Source organism: Myxocyprinus asiaticus, chromosome 34 (genome assembly GCF_019703515.2).
Source record: "Myxocyprinus asiaticus isolate MX2 ecotype Aquarium Trade chromosome 34, UBuf_Myxa_2, whole genome shotgun sequence".
Classification (NCBI taxonomy): Eukaryota; Metazoa; Chordata; class Actinopteri; order Cypriniformes; family Catostomidae; genus Myxocyprinus; species Myxocyprinus asiaticus.
Window position 1 is genome coordinate 32524177 of NC_059377.1, and position 24174 is coordinate 32548350.

Consider the following 24174-nt stretch of genomic DNA (forward strand, 5'->3'; position numbering starts at 1 on the left):
TTTTCGCTTTTTCTTTCACTTTCTATAACAATACATCCAGTCAATAAAACGCTGAGAGAAATGTTCCAATAATCCTACATGCTTAAATATGACTCCAGGAGTTTATGTGCACTGTCTGGCCACTCTCTTCCAAGATACCGTGGAAAATAATGTTTTTACAGAACATTTCCCTCTGCAACCAATCAAAGAGGTGCAGTCAGTGGTAATGAAACAGGAAAACATTTCAGCACTCCTCTCTCCTCTTTAATGGCTGAAAAATGCTAATTGGAAGATCGCATGTGTCAAAGAAAACAAAAGAGGCGGGATGGCAGGCAGCGGAGCTCATGTTGGAGGATGGTATTTTGAAATGTGTCACTTAACTCCTGCTCAACTGCACGGGGTTTGGAGGGGAGGATCGAGGAACGAAAGCCCCTCCTGAATGTTGGAGGTGCAGTAGAGCGGGAAGAGATGTTTATGAGGTAATAACCACATTCAAACACACAGAGACGTATGAAATCTGGATGAAGAAACCTTGTCCTGATAGAAATCTACATACTGATCCAGTCAGTCCTAAAATGTCCCAGTCATTGATTTTTATTTGCAAAATATGGAATCATTGGTTTGGTCACAAAAAAATTATACCATGACTTGTTGCATACATACAAATACCTAAATAAATATACTAGTATTTATGATTCATTAATTTTAGAATGCATATTATGCACCTAATCATATAAAATAAGTACATTGCCTTGGTAGCATTTAAACTATATTAAAAAAATAATAATAATCATCATTTATGGCTTACAGTGAATTACCATTTCAAAAAATAATATAGCTGCTCTCCATCTAATCACTTTTAATGTGTACTGCTAATTAAGTCAGAAGTATTTCATTATTCATCATGAATTGTCAATCAAACCATAAAACACAACTTTCTATTAGTTGAAGGGATGAAAAGTATAATAAAAATAGCGATTGAAAAAGATTGATTCTATTCTGTGTCAGATTCTCAAGTCATCAAATAAGTTTTGTGATCAGCATTTAGTAGAAGTACAGAAGTAATGAGTTATGTAAAGCTGTGATGGGCCTCCTTCCTCCAGAGGAATGTGACATTTTAATTATCCTGCCTTATCTGATGGATTTCAAGATATTCTTCCCAGTAAAAGCCTTCTCTTTATTTTTGTATTATATATTCTTAGTTTCGCCTGTCATTGACTGTACAAAATTCATTTGACCCAGTCGCTGATTGAAGATGGAAGTTTTTATGTTATAAAATAGTTTTTTTTTATTTTTTTTTTTTTTTATGAAAAGATTCAAATCTCTGCAGTGTGAGAAGTGTCTCCTGCTTTAATAACAAAGTAAAAAAAATCCTTATAAAAAGGAATAATTGTGATAAACTAGATTTCTGACTTGAGTATTATCGAACTCGCTCTCTATTGAGTGCTCGAAACTGCAGGTATTTTTTTATTTATTTATTTAAATCATCTTATTAACAATTAAAATTAAATCAATTCCATGTGTGCACTATCCTTTATTTATATGGTTACATAATTAATAACAACAAATTAATTATCAACAAATTATTTATTTATTTTATTTCAAGCATTAAAACAGTTAATGTAAATAAATAGTGAAAAATACAATCTTGTATTGGATTAATACAGTGAAAATGTAAAAAAAAAAAAAAAAAAAAAAACAGATCCATAATTAGCAATGCCACAAGGACTGAATCATCAGTGGTACAATTACTAACAACAGTTATTCTAGAGATCTAGGACTGCAATAATAGTTTCAGTATTAAAAATGCTTCTAGAGATTATTATATTAGTTCTAATAATGATAATACCAGCAGTAGCATGTAAAATGGCTTTGATCGAGATTACAGATGTAAGGTTTACACCACAGCCGATCTGGAGTATTATTAACACTAACCGGGTGGCCGTGCTTAAGTGTACAATTAAAATTTAAGCAGTACTGACATTAATACCCAAGTGATTATCAGTGGCAACATCTGATGGTTTCATGTGCAGAACTCATTGTGAGAACTGTAAAGACAAAGCTGTACAAAAATGTTTTAAATATTTTACAAGTTAGAGAAAAAAAATAATTATTTGAAACAAAGGAGTATTGCTGACCTCTGACCTGTTTTGTTGCAATATGGTCCTTTTGGCATCCTCACCTACAAGACAGAAAAACATTTTGGAAACATAATCAATAAATCTGAGTAACATACAAGGTTAGAGTACTTTTTCCACATGATTTAAAGAGCAAACCTTTATCTGCGAGCCCACAGGAGAGACATTTTGTTTAAAAAAAGCTGCAGCATCTTGTAAATGCCATTTATCGTGCATGCTGATTTTGTAACAGTAACATGATTATTAAAAAGATGATATACACATATGCATTTCACATAAGTGGGGTCAGTACACTGAATTTTTACGAGAATGGTATGATTGGTCGTTTTTAATGTTTACAATACAAAACATGTACATCCAAACCCACAGTCCACAATTAGTAAGCATGTATTTCCAACACACATGACAACTGTATGATCATGTCACGTTGCTTGTGAAAATATAGATTTTTTTGGTCTAAGAAAACATTGTCATTGTGACAGTCTACAGTTACTCCACTTTCAAATACAGTAATGACAGCATGCTATTTTATTGTTTATATGACTTCAGATTTCGCCATACATGTCCGAGAACACATTTGACGGCATCCCGCCTCGTGTGGCGTGCAAGCAATTTAGATCATAATTTGTTGATGCGATGTGACATGCTACACATAAAAAAAAAACTACTTCAAAGGCTATCACCTCAAATCACCCTCTGTTTTTCAGTTCCAGTCTTGTAAGATACATATGCAATCCCTTAAGCAGACAGCTTAATATTGACACAAAAAATAAAATAAAAATTCTACAACAAATAATATTCATTTCAACATGCCATGGTATTTTAATGCAAATAGGGCCATCCTAATGTCTACAGTAAATTGCTGATCTGACTGAAAAGCATACAAATCTGAGGTTATTTTTCATAAGATAAGAGAGATGAACCAAATCGGTTCCACTCGGTCAATACAAACTACCAACACATCAAAACAGATATAGAGAATCAGTTTAAAACCTTGTAACACCATAAAAAAGACATAAAATCTACTATCTCTCAGTCTGCTGCTGCTCTCTTGAAATACATTAAGTTGATAAATTAAATCTAAATATATAGTTACATTTATTTTCCATGCACATAGTGGGTGAGGATGTATATTCAGTAACACTATTATTTTTTTACTTGTCCTATGTGGAAGGAGCTCTTGCGTTACTCACTGATGCTTATAACGCTCACGTTTTCCAATCATTTCCAGTCATTAAGTTAATAAGACAGAATCAGAAACTTATCTGCAGGGAAGACAAACATGAATGTTTCTCTTATTGTAGCTTTAACCAGGGCTGAAGGCTGAAAAATGGCATGGTTAAGACTTCACACTAACCTTTCGTTGGCATTGCAACTTGGATGTTTGCATGGCAGTATTGTATGGCCTTAAAAGAACAAGATGCCCGATGCAGAATAAGATTAAATTATATATTGATAACCATCCTTAAACACACACATAAATGTACACACATGCCCATATGCTGACCTGTCAACTGTTACTAATGTGTACAGACACACATTAATAGAATAACTATACAAAATGCATAAAAAAAAATATTTTATATATATTACACATACATATACACACACACACACACACACTTTCCCTTTATTAGATAACATAGACATAGAAAATGCTGTAACTAAATGTATAACAATCTTTCTTAAATAATTTCTACACACTACACAGTCCATGTCAGCATACAATGAGCACAGCTGATAATTCACCATGCCAAGGCACGCTCTGATCTAGGTTTGGAAAAACAGATGAACAATATAGATATGTTTTAAGATGCATTCTTTTTTTGGTTACATTTTACATAACAGTGATTAAACAGCGTTAAACAGAGATTACTAATCAACAACCAATAATCAATTTAATGTATACACATTATTTTGTGGAAATTATTGTACATACTCATTATTGTAGCTGCATGTAATTATTTACATTAAAATACAGTATGTGTAGCACAGACGCTGTAATGTGTCACATTTTTACAGTGCATATAGACACCTTAAAGGGAACATCACGAAGCTAAATAGCAAACAATATTTCTGTGAGGAAACAAACTAAATCTAATCAGATCATTTGTTTTAAAGTCGTATAATCACTATAAACTCAGAGGCATAATACACCCTCATATTCTGACACACGTACATACAGTAAAACATGCCAACACACACACACACCAAACATTTATTTCTGTGAAATGCAACAGATTTTAAGTGGGACTGTAATATAGTTTGAACTACTGTTGCAATGTTTTAACGGATGCATCAGCACTCTCAGTCAGAAACTGTTAAAGAAAACAAACGATTCTCGATTCTAACTACATACATTTGTTCATCAAATGTGATTTGCATGCCATTTGCTAGTAATAATAATCATAATGTGAAAATAATATTACAATAAATTAAAAATGTATAAAGGTTGCAAAGATGTGGACTGTAAAACAAAAAAATCTATTTTTTTTTTTTTTTTTTTTACCTCATAGGCAACTGTAAATAAACTTTAATTCCGATAGTGCGGCATCTCTCTAAAGAAGGTTTATTTTATCATTACAAGCTAATTATCATAGTAGCTATCGTTGTCTTGCACTCAAACAGAGGGAGATACGTTTCTGCACACACTAGTCACGGAAAATCGCAGCATTTTCAACCCAGGAATATTCCTGCCCGGTAGCGGGAGAAATCTCGGTTTGTTTGAGCCCGATTAGTTTCTGATGGGAGATTGGTGACGTAAGAGCCATCAACAGCGACAGGCTGATCGAGGTAGTCGCGAGGATGGATAGATGGACAGATGTTGGGGCGGAACTTGGACATATTTCCACATTATTAGCCCCTACCGACAGGCGTACAGCATAAATGATCAGTTAGATAGCAACTGGCAATAGCTCAAGGATGCGCAGCGCATTCAAAGGTAAGAAACCCATTTCAACATAGCGTCCGATTCCCATTTGTGCAGAAATATCAACGTTTTGGTGGTGTTGTGTAATAATCTAGCCTGACTTATTCGTACATTTACGCGTTCAGTGTGTCTCGATGTACTAACAAATGTGTAGACTCACCGGGATGCCATATGCAATAGGCAAGAACCTCTCACGTCGGTCCAGAGGCAAAATTGTCAGCTCAAATCACAGCAGCATCCCCGTGTTCGCGTGCTGGAGCAGGACGCGCGCGACGAGCCTAAAATCCAGAAACGAGGAACATCGCGCGCTGTTCTCAGTCGACCAGAGCGAGTCAAGGCCACCCCAAAAAAAAAAAAAAAAAAAAATCACGTTTTTTGTGTTCCCATTCCGTGCGCTTAAAAAAAAGCACATCCACCCACTCGCCAACTTACAGAAAGAGTGGACATTGCGTCAACGCTGGTATAAGGACAAAAAACAAAGTTGAGATTTAAGTGTGATTTGCGGTTTGCCAGGTAAACCGGTGTCAACAAAGTGCCGAAGAGCAGATGTGCGTTGGATTTATTACGGTTCGTTACCTAATAGGATCTAAAATGTCTAACACCGTGTACTCGTTATTTAATTTGTGGATGTTTTGAAATTGATTAATAAGTAATGTGTACGCGTTGTAGAGAGGCTTGTTACGGTCTGCTCAACTTGTTCCAGGAGTCCCTCCCCTTCCCGTGCAAAGTGTTCACTTCCTAGTAAGGTGGAACGAATCAATCTGTAACTTCCAACTGTCTTTTTTTTCGGCGGTGGAAAAAAGGTTGCAGATAATTTCCTCCTCATAGTACATGCTCATCTGGAATAGCTCAGATGTATTTCTCGTTCTCTTCGTCTTACGTGTTTAAAGCAAGCAAGCAAGCAAACAAACTAGAAGAAAGAAATGACAGTGAAATGATTTTTGTATTGAAAATGCTGGATAAAATAAAATGAAGCTATAAGGAATGTAAGTTTTTCCTAGCCTAAATAATTTAAAGCGGACGTCCCCCCTTTATGCGTTTGAATGTTTCTTGTGTGCGTGACGTCCCCAAGAGTGGGCAACTTGTTTTATTATTTTTATAATACGACGCTGATAAAGTCATAATAGTTCATAAGTGGCTAAACTATAATGTAATAGTGGTTTCATTTTGAAAGTCATTTTTTCTTCATATAAAACCGTTTTGATTAGCCTATATTTGTTTTGAATGGACAACAGAGAAACAAGTGATGTCTTCTCCAAAAAGGCAGTTCCTTGTCTATCAAACGATCCTGTTTTGCGGGGAGGAAAAACCAAACAAAAAACAGAACAATTAAAAAGATTGACAGGTGGGTTTTCACTGTCAGAGTGACGCTCCGGAGGGGTGGAGTAAAGGGAGAGAGGCAGGAAAGGCAACTCGATGTGTCTGTCTATCAGTTGAGACTGTCTGAACCGCTCACGCGTCCTGAACGCGCGATACACATTTCAGCGAAGACCCGCGACACCAAGACCCTCGTTTTAGCTCCCTGGAGTATTAGTATTTTCTAAAGAGTAATTCGCTCACGTTTATTTTCGCGAGAGAGTGCTTTTTGTTTATATATCGCTTTGTAGTAAACGCGTCACGCGTGCCCAAATCAACTGTCCACATGTTTCCCTGAGCATGGACGGACAGTGTTGATGAATATCGGGAGGAGCGCGAGCACAGAGACACTCCGCTGTCGCGCGCGTTGGGAATTTAGTCCGCGGAAAATGCACACTGAGCGCGAGCCCCGTTTTAGCTGTTTGTGACTGACATTAACTATCTCCTGTCTGCCTCTCTCTCTCTAACTTCGTTTCGTCCGGTTCTTTAGGGTTTTCAGCGAACAGGGGAGCGAGAGGACGGAAAGTTACAGTTGGATGGGCTCTCCATAACTGTGGAAGTTTCTTCCGTTTTTATACTGTTTGTTTGTTTGTTTGTTGATGAACATCTGCTACAAAGTGTTGCCATAATCCGGATGGCAGTACGGGCAACCTAAGGAAGCGTGTTTTTGTTGTTTTGTTTTGTTATATTTTTTTTGCTGCATTTTTTGCACCGTTAGACTGGACGGGGAGATATATCTTAGCTCTTGGCAGTCATGCAATGACTTACTAGACATTTTTGGTCTGTAAAAATCGACATCCTCTCAAGACCTATTGACCCCTCTTAGACTTTGCATCGTGACTTTTTTAAAGAGGTGGAATAAATAAAAACAGACTCTGATTGCTTTTGAAGAAAAGAGGAACGCTGTATTACATGCTTTGTAATACAGTTATATATTTTTAAATTTATTCTTATCTTCCGTCACTGGCATTTTGATTCTGTATGAGAAGTCAAGTGGAGGGAGTGGGACAACAGCATGCCGCGGAGAAAGCAGCAAGCGCCGAGGCGATCTTCAGGTAAGCCGTGCATGCATGGATCATTCTAATGTATGAATAATAGTGAATAGATGCATTTTGAATACTCCTAAACTTATACACTTAATTAAATGCTATAAATACTCCAAATTAGGCAAGTTTTATATATATATATATATATATATATATATATATATATATATATATATATATATATACTTAAAAGAGGATCAAAAGTTTCTTAGAATGCACTCAGTTTAGTTTTCAAAATAATGCCAGAAAAACTTTTGAAGTTGTGCCGAATTAAAACTTCGCATTCCACCGTGGCCTGTATTTTTGAGTGAACATTGAGGTTCAAAGTGCTCCAGTTCTTCTATTTAGATGCGGATTGCCATCCTTGATCTGATGCTTGATTGATCGCCTGTCATGTGGCCGCCTTTGATCTATTCATTCCTAATAAACATCAGTAAATCATTCACCATGGAAACACGCATGCGCCGTACGGCCACAGCCACTCGAAGGACAACTTTTGCCCCCGTCGTGCGGGAAAAAAAGAGAGAACTTTTCGGCAGGGTTATACAGTACTTTTTTTCGTCATTCAAAGAGAGAGGGAGAGAGAGACAGAAACATGGGAATAAGTGATTGCTGGGGCATGTCGAGAGCACAAAATGTAGCGGATAAGAACATCTTTTCCCTTACAGATGTCACTGAGCAAGGCCTCTGTACTAAGATCTGTTTTCCTCTCGGTTCAATTTATCCATGTGAAAGGTACCTGTGCTCTTTGACGGATAAAAGTGGGCTGAAATCTTTAATTAATCTTCTATCAAGATGAAAAGACTAAACCTCTGATTCGTGATCAACGCTGTTTGCGTTTTTTGTGGACTGATTAAAAAACGGGCGTTATATATTTAACCATTGTGTTGTATTGTACAAAGGGAGTTCCACTTTTTCCTTTAGGTTTTCTTTTTTCTTTTTTTCTTTGTTCCTTCGTTTTTCTTTTAATCTCTGTAACTAACAGGTCCATTCTCTCCCAAATGAAGGCTCTCTTTCAAGTTCAAGCATCAGCAGAGTTTGACAAAATACCAATCTTGAGAATTAGGCCCAGATATTTGAAACATGAGGGGAAAAACAGACATACCAGACACATTGCTGTAACCAAGGTCGATTCTTCTAGTTTAACACCTAACTAGTGCAATTCATAGATAATATTTCCGTTGTTTTTGTATGCCAACATTTATTATTAATTCATATTCACATTTACCTCTCTGCAAAATGAAGGGGAACTGTATTTTGGAGGGATTATTTGGTCTTGGTCTTTCATTGAAGCTTCCTGGCTGTTTGGGCTGCCATAAAGGGACTGACACGGGGAGTTCGAAAGCTTACAGAGGTGAGATGGCACCTGGTAATCTGACCTGGCAGCTCCTCCACAATACAAGCCATCAGCCCCCTTCACCTCAGCTGAATATTGATTTAATTTTCTCTATTCTGAAAGGCATGTTCATCATTTGCTTTAATGGTCATTGTCAGGCACATTGTTTCCGTTATTCCTACCGCCTGACACTTTCCCATCTCCATCAAAACTATGCTCCTTCCGTTATGCTCCACCTCTTTTAACGGATGAATTTGCCTCAATTTGGTTGCTATCATTGCCAATGTTTGCTCCTGAGTGATTTACGTTTATCGGCTGTGAGCTTTGCCCCTCGGTTCAGGCCGTTTTGGTGCAGTGGGATCGGAGTGGCCCTCTCTGTGTTAGGCTGCTGCAGTCATTTGTATTTATTTGCTGGCTTTTCTCTGAAACAGACACGGGCCTCCCACGTAGAGCACTGACTGTGTCTGTGAGTTTGAGCTCTTGAAGAGAGGAGCCAGGGGAGGACTCAAGTGATGAATGCGGTATCTCTCTGCTGCTCCAGGTTTCATTTGGTTTTGTGTTTTCACAACCTCCCACACAGATAGAGACGCGCTTAGTTTGAGTCCATTCCACGCACCTCTGTCCTTGGGTAAGCTGAGGCCTAAACGAGCAAGCTGCCGTGAGCTGGTTACGATATTATTTCTTTTTTAAATTAAAACAATTTCTATATTTAAGCATGGCAATTAAATTGTGTTTTTCTAGATTCATATTTGAGAATAGATCCAAATTTGGAAAACACACACACTCACAATCACATTAGAAAGAAGAAAAATAAAAAGTGTTTAGGGACGAACCAGCAAGGGGAGTCATTAAAACACTCTCTGTCCTCAGCACCAGAGGCTTCTTAATTATCAGACATGAAGGTAAAGGTTCCTCTGCTGGCTTCATTAGGGAGGAACCCTAATTATCTGAGCTCCTGATGGATTTGTGACAGGCTCTAACGATTAAAGCTGACAAATTCAGCGAAGTGTCAGGTCTGCAGCTGCCTTGATGTAATCAAGTTGATATTATACAGTCCCTTTAGCCTGTAGTGCTGAATTAACTCAATATTCTGGTGCAGGTGACAAATGGACTTTGCTACCTGACTAATCATGTCACCGTGGCAATGCTGCCTAATGACCTCAGTAATCCAGGCTCTTAACCGCACCACTGGGTCCAGAAAGCTTTTGAAGCAGCCAATCAGAACGCCCCTGCGTTAGCCAATCAGGCCTGGCACTTGGCAAACACACATCATACAGTCTCTGTGTTGATGGAAATACCACTGTTCTATGTCACTGGTCACACTAGTATTCAAGCTCTTGAGTGTACAGCCTCACCGCGCTCCTGCTGACAATAATCACCCTAGCACGCTTGTGAAATCTGAAAATACTGTCAGAATTTGATTGGTGCTGAGAATCATGCTTGGGTGAAATCTCTTTTTGCTTTAGTATATGATTTTTTTATGTGCAGTGCTGTTATAGTTAATTTGAGATTGTGTGTTTTTGTAACATGAGTAGGAGGTTAATAGCTTTTATTCACTTATTGTACTGCTAAAAATGTTCAGGTTTTGTTCTAGTTTATTAAACAAGCGCGGTGCCTCTAAGCTATACTCTTATTATGTATTCATCGTCATACCTGGTGAGAAATGTAAAATATTCAGAATAATCATTTCTCAACTTGGATGTATTTGTATTCATAGAGATAGGAATTGACAGACACCATTTGTTTTGTATGTTCAGTACAAATAATGGAAATAAGACCACTGGATACAGTTAGATGTCATATTTTATGTCTGTCTGTTTCCTTTAACACCTGTTTTTATGATGGCAAAGTTTTTGAAACATTGCACTATTTCTGAAAGATGTTAACAGAAATATGCAGAATGTCATCAGGGCTCACCTTGTGTTCCCTTCACTGGAGGGTAGACTCATACACTTTCATGTCATTAACAGGTGACATTGACCCATTTAGTCAATATTCATGTTGGGACCCACCACTTACAACTAGTACTTTAATTTGCATGTGGGGATTAAGCCAGTGGCCTATAGGAAATCAAAGAGTATCAAGTTATTCTGAATCCCAAGCATGCCATTCCCCTTGTCCGAGAACGTGGAGGTTGAGTTTGAGTAATGAAGATCGATGACTGGTTTTATGGGAAGAGTGGATCAAAATGAAAATATGTTGTGACTTCGCACGAGCCAAGTGTGTGACGGGACACAGCCCGGAGCCGTCTGCGGTAAACACAGCTCTGTTTAATGAGCTTATTCACATTTGGGAGTTATCTTGTTTCTACAAGTTTTGCAGAGTCTAAAATTAAGAATACTTCCAGACTTGTTCATTATGTGTGTAAGTGTATACATAAATGTGGTGTGTGAGAAAGCTAGCGTGTCCGCTGATAGTTGTTCAATGCCTCGTTTGAAAAACGAGAACACACGGGACCACAAAAAGCTAGTGTGTCACCAAAGGAGGTTTGGATTAGAGGTACTGTAGCATTATGGGGACTCAAAACTATCAAAAGGGCCAGCTGTGTTTTTTCTTACTCTTTTTCTCTCTCTCTCTCGTTCTGTCTGTTTTGATCCCCAGTGTTTCATTTCTCAGCTAATTTAGTCCACAGTGAGTCAGAAAAATGTGAGGGAGGGGGAGAAGAAAGACAAAAGAGAGAAAAGCTCGAGTCATGACCCAGCAATGGGAGTCTCCAAGCTTGAGGAGTACACAGAGGTCAACATGTACCCAGGGGAGCCCACGTCTGCCTCCTCTCTGTCCTGCCCCGCACTCATCTGTTGCTGCTTTCCCTTGCTTTTTTTCCTGACTCAAGGAAGGATGGGGTGTTTTTAGAGGCTGGCCGGAGTTTTCTCATCCCAGTATGGTGTTTTCCTCATGGTGTGCTGTATACATCCGCGTCGGTTAAAACACAATAACCATGGCCAACAGATCTGCGCCGATGTTTATAATGGGCCAGCAGGAGTTTGAGCTTTGATGTTTGTGTTGTAGGATCTGAGGAGCATGTAGCATCTTGAACAGGATGATGTTCTTGCGAGAGTTTGTGACATTTAGTGTGCTGATTAGATTGCCGCTTTCATAGAAAGAGGGTTCCTACATTAAACAAACTCGAATTTTAAAATGGTGATTTCCAGCCATGGAAAAGTCATGGAAATAAATTCATGGAAAGGTAAGGAAATTTATATGAGAAATAGTTTTGTAATAGTTTTATATTCTTTCACCAGAAGTTTTGCATTCCTTAAAGTTTTTGGGTTCCCTTGCGATAGCTTTATCCATCCGTTACGTAAAATAAGTAAAAGCATATTTTAACCATGATATTTGTAGTTTAACCATAGTAATAATGAAAATAGATTTTTGTTCTATTTATGCTCAAAAACATCTAGTTTGCTAGAAATTCCTCTTCATTAGTGCAATCTGTAAAATCTTTTAGTAATCACAAACGACTGAAACAATTATGGAAATTCATTGGTCAAAATGTGTGGGAACCCTGTAGATAACCTTCTGAATATGATTTTCCAACAATTGATATCATTTTGGCAAAGAAGGCTGGGTGTATTAAGGATCAAGTCAGCCTGGCTCTGCGGACATACGTACATATTTAACAACATTAATTTTGACATATGATCATGAAACGAAAGGAAGCTCTTTGATTATGTTAAGTAAACACCCATGTAGCCCCCTCAAACTCAGGGAAGTCACATCCTGGGACTTGCTGTTCCACCTCCCCTCAAATCACTGTACTCTCGTGACTCAAAATATCCTGCCTGTCTGTACACAAAAGACCTGCAAAAACAGATGAAAGAAGAAACAAGTAGATTTTTTTTTCGCCTTATTTTCTTAAAACTTGTAATCTGTTTTAAAGGTGAAGTGTATCATTTCTATACCACTTGAGCCATTTGACTGTTTTCAAACAGGTTTCCTGAACACTTCTCCCATCTTTCATTGGTCTGACAAACAGAAGGCCCCAGGCTAAACTCGTGACATTGGTTGAGCAAATGAGTGTGTTTACATGCACACTAACATGCTGATAACTACCACAAATCAGCTTAAAGGGATAGTTCACCCAAAAATACAAATTCTCTCATCATTTACCCACCATCATGCCATCCTAGATGTGTATGACTTTCTTCTGATGAACACAAACAAAGATTTTTAGAAAAATATCTCAGCTCTGTATGTTCATACACTGCAAGTGAATGGTCATCAGCACTTTAAAGCTCCAAAAAATATCGTTTATTTCTGGTTGCTTTCCAAAGTGCGCCCACAAGGCGACTCGGTTCATGCCGGCATGTTCAAATGAAAGCAAAAACAATGAATCCTGTGAACGGCATTCTCTTGTGAACAAATCGAGCTGCATTTCTGGTTGTATCACCTCAGTTCTCATGTGAACATGCCAACACGCTTACGTCACACGAGAGGTGGCATGAACTGAGTCTCCTCATGGACGCACTTTGAAGAGTGAACGGAAGAAAACAATAATAGTGAATGGGAGTTTCTCACCCAAACCGATCGTATCGCTTTAGAAGACATTCATTTAACCACTGGAGTTGTATGGATTACTTTTATTACGATTGTCTGTGGCTTTTGGAGCTTTTAAAGTGCCATTCACTTGCATTGTATGGACTTACAGAGCTAAAAGATTCTTCTAAAAATCTTTGTGTTCAGCAGAAGAAAGAAATCCATACACATCTGGGATGGCATGAGGGTGAGTAAATGATGAGAATTTTCATTTTTGGGTGAACTAATCCTTTAATAAAAAATCAGTCAACGCAAGAAAAGAGTGTTTACATGAGACTTGAAATCATCAGATTATTCTTTTGATGTCAAAACAAAGTCACTTTTTTTCTATTCAATGAAAGTGATTGGTGCCTGACACTAATCACTTTTGAATCTCATTTAGCAGAGGAAGGACCTTGGAATTGAGACTGAGAACGGGAGAATGAGGGATTAGTGGAGGAGCGGCGATGGACAGAGATGCTGAAAGTGAGAAAAAGGAGGAAGTGAAAAAATAAAAAGAGAGGGAGAGAAGAAAGGAGTGGTGCTCAGAAAGGTATTAGAGCTGACAGATGAACAGGAGTGGGGAGAAATTCTCCTGCAGCAGCTGGGACTGCAGTCATTATCCTGACAGGTGTCAATTAAGAATTACTGCCTGCCTCACTCCTCTGCACAGCCCAGCTGTCTGCGCAGCAGAGAAATAACACTTTACCCTTGTCACTTTGTTATTTCCTAGCCATAGCCTCCGAAAATGAGTCGCCCCAATGCTAATCAATAACCAGTGTATTAGCAATTATTTTGCACATTGATTTATGAGGGCCAACGACTTCTGCTCTGTATTAGTCCTTGATTAGATCTGCCCACACACATGAACATTCAAAGCATGCTGCCCTGTTGCCAGGTGGATATGTGTTTCGTCCGGGGCCCCGAGGTCTAGAACAGTCTTAGTGCACAGTCTTGGTGGCCCTGTTGGGCCCTTCATCACTCGTGGCCGTTACAGAGACAGACCCCTCTTAGGTCCTCTCATGCAGACCCACACACACAAACATGTACAACACCTCTGAGGGGGTTGAAATACTGCCCCGTTTCAGGCAGGCCCTGGATGAACACTGATAAGGTATGAGTATGTGTATGAGAGAGAGGCTTGTAAAAGGCAAGAGTATTAGTGAGGTGTCGTGGTCTGTTTCAGCTAAATTAATGGCTTTGGTGTAGAAGGTGCTCCTGTTTACCGAGAGTTATGGCTGACTAGATAGGAGGCTTCTGGGTAATGTCTGTGTGAAGGAACGCTGCACCTTCGCTACATTTATTTTCATGCCTGTGGTTGTTTAATACTTAACTTTAAGCCGTCGTCACAAACTTTGTGCATGTCTTCATACTGCAACTTATTTTCATGCCTGCGGTTATTTAATACTTAACTTTAAGCCGTCGTCACAAACTTTGTGCATGTCTTCATACTGCAAAAAGTGTGACGCAGCAAAGTAGAATACTGCAGAGTACAGATTTAAGAAATTAGAGTGTTTGTGGTTTAATAAGTTGTCTTACAGTGGCATAGATTCTAAATTATCTATTCTTTTATCATTTGAAACAAACTTATTTTGTTAAATGTTTTGCTTAAAAGTGTGTTTGTGCTATATTTCTTAAAATTAAATGCCACTTGGTTTGATATCTTATCAAACTGTATACTGTGCATTTGGAAGCTGAATAAGAACTGGGTTATTTTGTCACCTGTGTAAACAAACCATGCATATGCGTTAGGGTGAGGTGACAACAAACTCCCAACTGAAATCATTTCTTTCCCATGCATAGTGGTGGATTATTTCCTTTTCGTTCAAGAGAGGGATTCGTGTTTGTTCGAGTGCGACCTTGTCCCTAAAGGAACTGAAAAGAGAACCTAATCCCTGGGTTCCCCTGATGTGGAGATGTAAGACCAGAGGTTTTTCTCTCTCCTCTCTTGATCAGAGGCGTTACGATTCTCCTTTATGAGCACTAAGCCACTGGACACACAATGAGTGGATAAAGATAAGCCTCCAGCTTGTGTTGACATTCTTATTGAGCCCCATAATGCACTGCTCTGGATCGCTCTCATAAAGACCCACCTCCATTTTTACGAACTGTCTTCGAATGGTTGCACAAAACGCCTCGACTTTCTTGTGTTTTTACCCTGACACTTTCATTGCTCGTTTTTCGTGCAGTCTTTAAGACCGCATTTGCAGTCCATCACCCCTAAAGCAAGGTAAAGAGCTCAGTTTCACCCCCATCTCTTGCAGAGGGTTACTTTTATTATCTTCATTGATAAAAGCCCATCTGCACACATAGACAATGGCTGGTAGGTCCTAGGAGCGGCTGTAATATTTTTTTCTAGGTTAAGTGTTTTATTTAATGGATAGGAAGCTGATAAGTAATAAATATCATCTTTTTTTTTTTTGTCCCGTTTTATTGTGTTGATAAGGCATCTAGGGGAAGTATACAGCAAAGTGGTATAGTTTCTTTTTTAGATGGACAACAGACAGGTCATCTGCTCATTAATTCTCTCTATCTTTTGCTCTCCCACTGTATATCATTGCTGTGTAAGGCTATAGCCATTCACACTGGTTTTCACTAAATGAATGCAAAGAAAATTTTCATTTTCATTAATATGCACCAGTTTTACAATACTTGGTGATAAACCGAAATATTTACCTACATATATTTTAACCAAAACATTTTAATATTAAAAATGGTGCACACAGAGAAAAAATAACATTTGTGAGTCAGTATGTATACGTGTGCAGTTATAATCGATCTACTATGGGTTTTTGAGTTGTTGAGCTGTAGTCTTCATCTGTCTGTCCAAGTAGCCTATACACAATGCGTAATCGAATATGCAGTGCTGATCCTAGCCTTTTGGGGGCCCTAAGCAAAAATGTGTGTGGGGGCCCCTGTCAGTATGTTCGTAACACCTTTTATAACATCTTTGACAGTGTAGGGGACCCGATCCGGACTGGGGGCCCTAAGCAACTTGCTTAGTTTGCCTATAGGGAGGACCGGCACTGTGAATATTTGAAGGATGTCAGTTTAGGACATGTTAAGATACACTCCACATGCCACCTGTTTTCGGAACAAGAGTTTGGTCTGACTTTTTTTTTTTTTTTTTTGATATTTTTTTTTTTACGTTTATACAAGCTGGACAAAGCTGAGCTACAGTCGCATTATCTAGGTATGTTAGTATGACTTTGTGAAAACCGGAAAGCATTTACTTTACATTTTCAAGTCCAACTAAATAACATTTTTAAAGTGTGGTGCAAACAAATCATTGAATCAGAGTTTTGAATCGATTCATTTAAATGGACTCCAAAAATGTATCTTAGCATTTTTTTGTATTGAAATTAAATTTATATCATCAACAGAATGATTATAGAATAAATTGTGAATATTTGATATATTTTATTTTTGTCTCAGAACAATCTCCTAAAATATGAATCCCTTACATTCATATTTTAGAAGCTTTGATTAATCCATGCAGTTGATATCTGTTTTAAAATAACTTATGTAGCTATGAGAATAGCCATAATATTTCTATATTTTGAAACATTTGGTTTTTATTTTGTTCACATACAGAAGCCCTGTACTGCATTAGAATCCTTTTCATATCCATTAATAGATGGGTTAACATGTCTTGATTTGTCTCCCAGACTCAACTTTATAGGTATTTATAGTGAATCGGACACAATCATATTCAAATGCCAAATGCCACATGTTCTAAGCTTGTTTGGAGACAGACTCTTGCCCAGACAGTGTCAATCATACCACTAAGCCTGCACTGAATCTCGTGTCTTAGAAACCAGTGGGGGTGTCCCCTTCAAATCTCCCCCACTTCCCCTCCCTTTCCTGTTTTTGTGCCCTCTTCACGACTGGCCACTGCTTTCTTACAAAAAAAAACATGCTAACATGCTGTTAGACTTCAACCTGTGCACACACATATACATACACACACACCAATGGCTCGACACATATGAGGATCAGCTATTAACCTTGTCCAGCTGACTGAAAGCCATACGGTTGGTGGAACTTTAACCGAGGGACACTTCATTGATCATTGACTTGTTCTACTCAAAAGTCTATGAGCTTGGGAACTATGACTTTCAGAGCTGATGAGCAGCTGTTCAGTAAAGATAAGTCAGGTGACAAAAAGAGAAATGCAAATATTTACTCTTCCATCAACACATTTGGACACTATAAAAGCAAGACAACCCCTATCAAGTAAATGTTCACGGGGAAGAATTAAAGGTATAGTACACGCAAAAATGATAATTTACTCACTCTCATGCCATTCCAAATCTTTAGGATTTTCTCTCTTTGAACACGAAAGGAGCGTTTTAGCACATTGTTCATGATCCTCTTTTCCATACAATGAAAGTGAATGGTGACATGGGGCTGTTAAGCTTCAAAAAGTACCATAAAAGTGAGCTGTGGTGAAGATTTTCTTTTTTCTCACATAAAGCTATTGTTTGTTTTTAAAACACTTATAACTCACTATTTCTATGGAATACATTTATGCTACTTTTTTATGGTGCTTTTGGTCAGTTTTGAAGCTTGACAGCACCTGGTCACCATTCACTTTCATTGTATGTAAAAGAGAAGCATGAACAGTACTTAACATCTCATTTTGTTTTCCATGGAGGACAGAAACTCAAATGGGTTTGGAATGACATGAGGGTGAGTAAATAATGAGAATTTTCATTTTTGGGTGCACTATCCCTTTAAATCAACAGTGAGCTAATAGACGCCTTGAATCTCAGATGAGATTGAAAGCCTTGATTGTTATGACATGTCTCTTCACAAGTTTAATATCTCAGTTAGGCCTAAACCGGTTTTAGACTGAAACATTACAATGTGTCAATCATATTTAGCAAAAACATCAGAAATGTGCCAGTAAATTCTTCATTAACCGACAATAGAAGACAAGCAGTTTCAGTGTTTTGCTGAAACATAGCGTTGACGTGTGTGTTGGCGTGTTTTTGTGTGTGCATATGTGTATCTGTGTGTGTGTGTGTAGCTGTTCTTCACTACCACACCATCTCCTGTTAAATTGGTTATGGCAGCGCAATCCAGCCCTACTTGGAGCCATCAGAGCAGCTGCCGAGCCTCAGCAAGGACGTGTCATAAATACTGAGGTGTCGTTTCTTTCATGTAAATATACTGGTTTCAAGTGTCGTCCATCAATACTGCACATAGGGGGAGATACCTAGCTGCTTCAGGAGGTGCATGCACTGGGAATCGAAGGAGAAAACTGGAGCAGCTCCTATTAGGCCTAGTTGTATCTGTCAGGAAGGGACAGACACATGTTTTTTAAAGGGGCAAGTTTATACCCTTTTTTAGCCTTTTTTTCTTTTTCTTCCTAAATGCAACTTATAACATTAGTCAAGGTTTCTTTCACCAAAAAGTTGTAATTAATTTTTGAAAGAGTTTATGTTCCCTACCACTTTGAAGACTGAGGGGGGACACTGTATCAAAATGGCGATGTTTTAGGGGTTGTATGTGAATAGTAGCTCTAAGACAGGGTGTTAGAACACTGTTCTGGGACAGAGGATGGAGGGGGGGAGGGGCTTGCATTGTCTAAAACTCATCACACATTAGGTTAATGATACTCTCCTCTCGTTTAGCCACACCATTCTCTCATTCCCTCCTTCTCTTAACCCATCACTAGAACTGAAATGATTAGTCGACGTTATCGACAACGTCGGCAATAAAAAATTGTCTACAAAAACTTTCGTTGTCGAATAGTTGTTTGATCTCATTTAACGTAACATGAGATCACATTAAACTCTAATGATGACGTGCGAGAGGAGCACTGCAGCTCGCGCCTGACTAAGGAGAGGAAGAATTACACAGCTCACAGTCCAGATGCACTCTAAACCTTCCAAACAGCTTCAGGTGATGTAGATCGCAAAGTATGAGGGAATTATAATGCAAAAATACAAAAGTAAATACAGAAGCACTTTCGTTGTGGAATAAGTGGAGCTGGAGCTGCTGCTCCGCTTAAGCAAAACTTAAGCATCTTTAAAGGAAACACCCCGGCGTTATATCTTAAATGCAGTTATGTTTAATGCATTATAGCTTTATTAATGTTCAAATAATATGGAAGCAGATCATGTAAATAACTACAAACTCTGAAACTGGAATTTCTCTGTGCAGTCAGCGCCTCTTCTATGAGTTGCGCGAATGTCCTGATCTGGGGGGGGTTGAAACTGCACCCGGCTGAGGCACACTCTGTCGCGGGGACGCTCGCGCCGTCGAGCGTGCATGCTTAATGCATCTAGATTATAACGTGATGCTTGCGACTTATTGAATCATAATATATGTCACTATGCATTTCTTATCGTGAAGAAAATTGGCAATACGCAGCTTTATTAATACGAGAGAGTTTGTTTTTTTGTGAGTTAAAGATGGATTGAAGTGAACAGAAAGGTGAGAGAGGTAGTCTTCGCACCAATATACACTGCAACAAAATACGTTTTTGATTTGTTTTTGTTTTGGCTTGTTTTCCAATATAAATATCTAAAACTTCTTTAAAACAACATACATTTTCTTTAGCAGCTATACTGCAGAAGAAAAAATTGTTATCTGAGAATGTTGAATATAATATTAAAATATTAATATTTTAAAATATCTAAAAATCCTTTAAAAATTGATGCATTCACCTGAGTAGCAGCATATAACATATTTCAACTTGCTTTTAGAGAATAGATCTTGAATAGAAGTATATTTTGTCTTTACTGCACTTGAAGTATAACCAAGTGAATAAATACACTTTTATACAAAATACACTTATATTTAAGATACATTCTCTTAAAGCAAGTCTAAATATCTTATATGTTGCTTCTAAAGTAAATGTATCTTGTTTTAAGGAGTTTTAGACTATTTTAAATGGTAAACAAGAGAAAAACACTTGATAACAATAGAATATTTTGCAGTGAATTTCTTTACTGAATTAAACGTAAGTAATTGTTTCAGTGTGACATTTAGTGAATGTCATTTAGAGGTATTTTTAGTAAGCACATTTAATACATTAAAGTCAGGGCACAAGCTGAATAATCGGTTAAGAGCTAATGATTAATCATTGAATAATCGTTCTAATAAACGTTAGATTAATCGATTATTAAAATAATCGTTAGTTGCTGCCCTACCCATCACAAATCAAACCCAGGGTCATCCACAGTTCATGACCCCCAGATGGTCAGGAAAGTGCTACCACGCCCTCGAAAGTACATTTGACAGAGTCTGTGTATGTTTTTCCCTAAACTGTTGTCCAGGTGGTGATTTCTTCATAGCTTTATCGTCATTGCTTCACGTCTTTCTCTGTTTTTCGTCTCGCCGTCTGTTTGTCTGGTGTCAGTCTTGCGGCACGTGTGCATGCAAGGTGTTTTTTGAGCCCAGTGGCAGATTTATTGCCTCTGCGCTGTTATTGTGGTATAAGGGCTGAAAAGTGTCTGTCTGTTCCTGTCACAAAAATGTGTCAGCCGTTTTTTTTTTCTTTGTGTAAAGGTGTCTGTTGATTGTAACTAACTGGCTGTATATAGTTCAGGATTGCAAATGTGGACATAGTAAAATATTCACAGTTGGGTAAGTTTTGTTGTTTGGAATAGCCTGCAGAACTTTGCCAAAAGCTTTGCAGATTTCTGCAGAATTTGAATACACATCATTCGCTAAGCGAATGTAGTTTTTAGCTACCAATGAAAGTGTGGTACTTTTCAGCTCTGTTTAACAATTGACAGATGCTTTCTTTCAAATCAACTTACAGTGTGACTTAAGTTTGTGTTTTCCCTGGGTATCAAACCCATGACCTTGACATTGTTAGTCAATTGGGCTACTGGAACTTGTTTAAATCTATTCTGCAAAATTTCACAGATCTTTCCCCAAAATCTGCAGATTCAGGGCACATCCATACTAATTTGTTTTCAGTGAAAACACAATTTTCAGTTTTTAACGTTATTATTTTCTGAAGTATGCAATTATAAAGAGCGTTTTCAAAACTCTTCATTCGTAAGCTTGGCAAAATCATTGTGTTTTCAAAGGAAAACGTATTGGTTTGGACCTCGGAATGTACAAGAATATGTCTGAATCGTCTGAGCGAACGATTTTTGAGCAACTCGCACAAAAAGCCTTTCCCACACCTTTCCTTTTGCTTTTCCTGCAAACTGGCAACTTACAAAATTCAAAATGAAACCTCTCTCTCCCTCCCTCACTCCCTCTCTCGTCCTTTCCACAGTATCCTCTTTTCTCACACTAAATTTAGGTCACAGCTGTAAAGACAATGAGGCTGATTTGAGTATTTCTGTAGTACTTCCTCTGATGTGTGGCTGTATTCGGCGAAGACATGAATACATGCAGATAGCGTCTTCATTTGATGTCTTTTTACAAGAATGCCTGAATTTCTACATACAAGAATATTAAAGCACGGTAGTTATGTAGGAGTGTCATTGTCTGCATATTTGTGTTTTCGTTTCCTCTCAGGTAAAGAGAAACCCCAGAGTTGTGGAATTAAAGCATTTTACCCATAATCCATCTGACCTGCGCTTGCTATACCCCCACTACAAACCTTAAATCAATCTACAAATTCAGCTCCGTGTCTCTGCTCATAAAAGACTCTCCTTTCACGTTCAAAAAAGGAGAAAAAAAGAAGCTGTGTAGGAAAGCAGGGACCTTATATAAAGGGCATGGTCTGCGTCCATGCCAGAAAAGCCTGATTTCCTTTTGCAATGTGGCCATACATCAGAGGCCCTCCCAGCTGGACTGTCACACACTGACAGAATGACATGTGTCATTTATCAAAGAGGCCAGAGCTTGGGAAAACTCATATGACAAAGCCTGGGAGAGTTCATTCCCCCTTATCCACTACACACACACACACACACACACACACACACACAGAATCCATCTCTCTCTTCTCTCTTGCTCTTTCACTCTCTGACTCTTTCTCTCTCACACATACACAGTTCCCTCCCACCTTTTCGCTGCTTGCCTGTTGCCAAAAAATGGGCCTGTAATATTTCTGTCATCTACACAGCAACTTGCTGTTTTTCGTCTCAGTCTCTCTTTCTAAAAAGACATACGTTTTCCCTCTTTACTATTTATTATACTATTATTTAAAGAGTTGTTTAAAGCTGTTTTCTTTAATAACACAATTCAAATAATTCCTTTTTTAGAATCATGTGTATTTTAAGTGATAAAACTATAAAGTGCAGCTGAACATCTCAGATATTTTATATTGTGTGAGCTTTACTCTGTTGGAATCCATTCATCATTTTGAGCAAACTTCATTCTTAAGTCTACTTGCACCAGCTGAGAGAGAGAGAGAGAGAGAGAGAGAGCGGGAAAGAGAGGGGTCAAAGATAGTTCACACTGCTGTGTACTACTCTACAGGGCACATTCACCAATCACTCAAAATGTGCTTTCTGTCTCTCACTCTGAGGGGTGGGAATAGATGAATTCCACAGACTCTGAACGCTGGGTTCCGGCGCTCTGCGGATGACCTTTGACCCTTTAAACGAGCTCTGAAAATGTGGTGTGTAATGATCCTCGCACTGTAAACATTTATTGATGCAAAGAATATCAGGGGAATCTTCTCGCTCGTCGCCTAGAGAAAACGTCAGAGAGAGAAGGTCCTTTTTGTGCCCAATTAGCACATTTCGTTTTGTTAGCTATAAATCTTTGTTTAGAGTGTGAATCTTTTTGCCAAGAACGAATCTTCGTTCTGAGTTTAGTAGGGCTTCACCTAATGATTATTTTTTTTATCGATTAATCTAACTATTCTTTTTCTGATTAGTCGATTAATCTAATGACTAATTTGCCGATTATTCTAAAGATTTTTTATAATTATTACTTGATTAATATAACAATTAATTAACCCAAAATAAATAAAACTTTATTAAACTCATTAATATTTCAATATTTTATTAAATCATCTTCTCTTAAACACAAGCAAATGTACAAGAAACAAAGTGTGCACTGTAGGGCATTATTCTGCAACAAAAAACAGTGTTACTATGAATGCAAACTTTAATACAATGAAAAAGACACTATTAGCATAACAAATATATATATAAATAAATAAACATTTCCAACATTCTTTTGAATGTCCATGTACTAAAATAAAATATTTGATGTCATGAGTGTACCTTCATTAACTTTTAGTATTATTTTGAATGGCCATGGAAAATGAAGCAATGTGATAACAATTTTACCTGGCCGCAAAAAGTAGTCTGTTAATTTACCTGATGAACTTTCACCTTTTGCTGACCCTTTATGCTTCGCAGAGCTAATGTGTGCTTCTAAATCACTTGCACCTTTATTAGCAACTGACACATAAGTGCCAGCTTTAAATGTCATACATTCTGCTTCCCATGGATCTCGACCTGGACGAAAGCATGGGAATTTTTTTGCAAATCTTCTGTAAATTTGCACTTTCGTTTGGGCATTGTTTCCACTCAGCTGTCATTTGCTGCTATGGTCAAGCAACTGTTTGATGCTGAACACAACAGCACTTGGCGCATTCGCGGAGAGATTGACAGGCAGGAATTTGGCCAAAAGTTGCTGCAAGCCTCTTATAATTGACCGATTGGTGTGCGAGAAGGCGGGACTTACAAAGACGGGTTAAAGCAATGCAAATATGCGCGCACACACAGTGAAGTATTAGACCAGATGTACATCATAATGCAACTAAAGCCTAATCCTGGACATTTTCACAAATTTAGAAATCCCGGCCGGACGCTTTTTTAAGGTCCGAAAAGAGGACATGTCCGGGAAAAAGAGGACGTATGGTCACCCTACGTTAGCAGCAGTGCAGAAATTACTTTTAACATGGGGGCGATGAGGAAACATTTAGAAAATCAATTTAAA

The 24174-nt window shown here is 38.1% G+C and overlaps 1 protein-coding gene across 2 annotated transcripts in view; it reads left to right on the forward strand.

Annotated features, from left to right (window-relative positions):
- Positions 1 to 2154: 2154 nt before the first annotated feature.
- LOC127424923 (teashirt homolog 1) overlaps positions 2155 to 24174 on the forward strand; it is a 46606-nt gene continuing 24586 nt past the window's right edge. Inside the window, exons 1-2 of one of the 2 annotated variants that reach the window (XM_051670478.1) lie at positions 2155 to 5058; positions 6893 to 7457. In XM_051670478.1, coding sequence (XP_051526438.1) covers positions 7418 to 7457 — 40 coding nt within the window. In that variant the 5' untranslated portion in view covers positions 2155 to 5058; positions 6893 to 7417. Of the gene's footprint in view, positions 5059 to 6892; positions 7458 to 11812; positions 11972 to 24174 lie in introns of those variants that run through there. The other variant, XM_051670477.1, reaches the window with a different exon arrangement.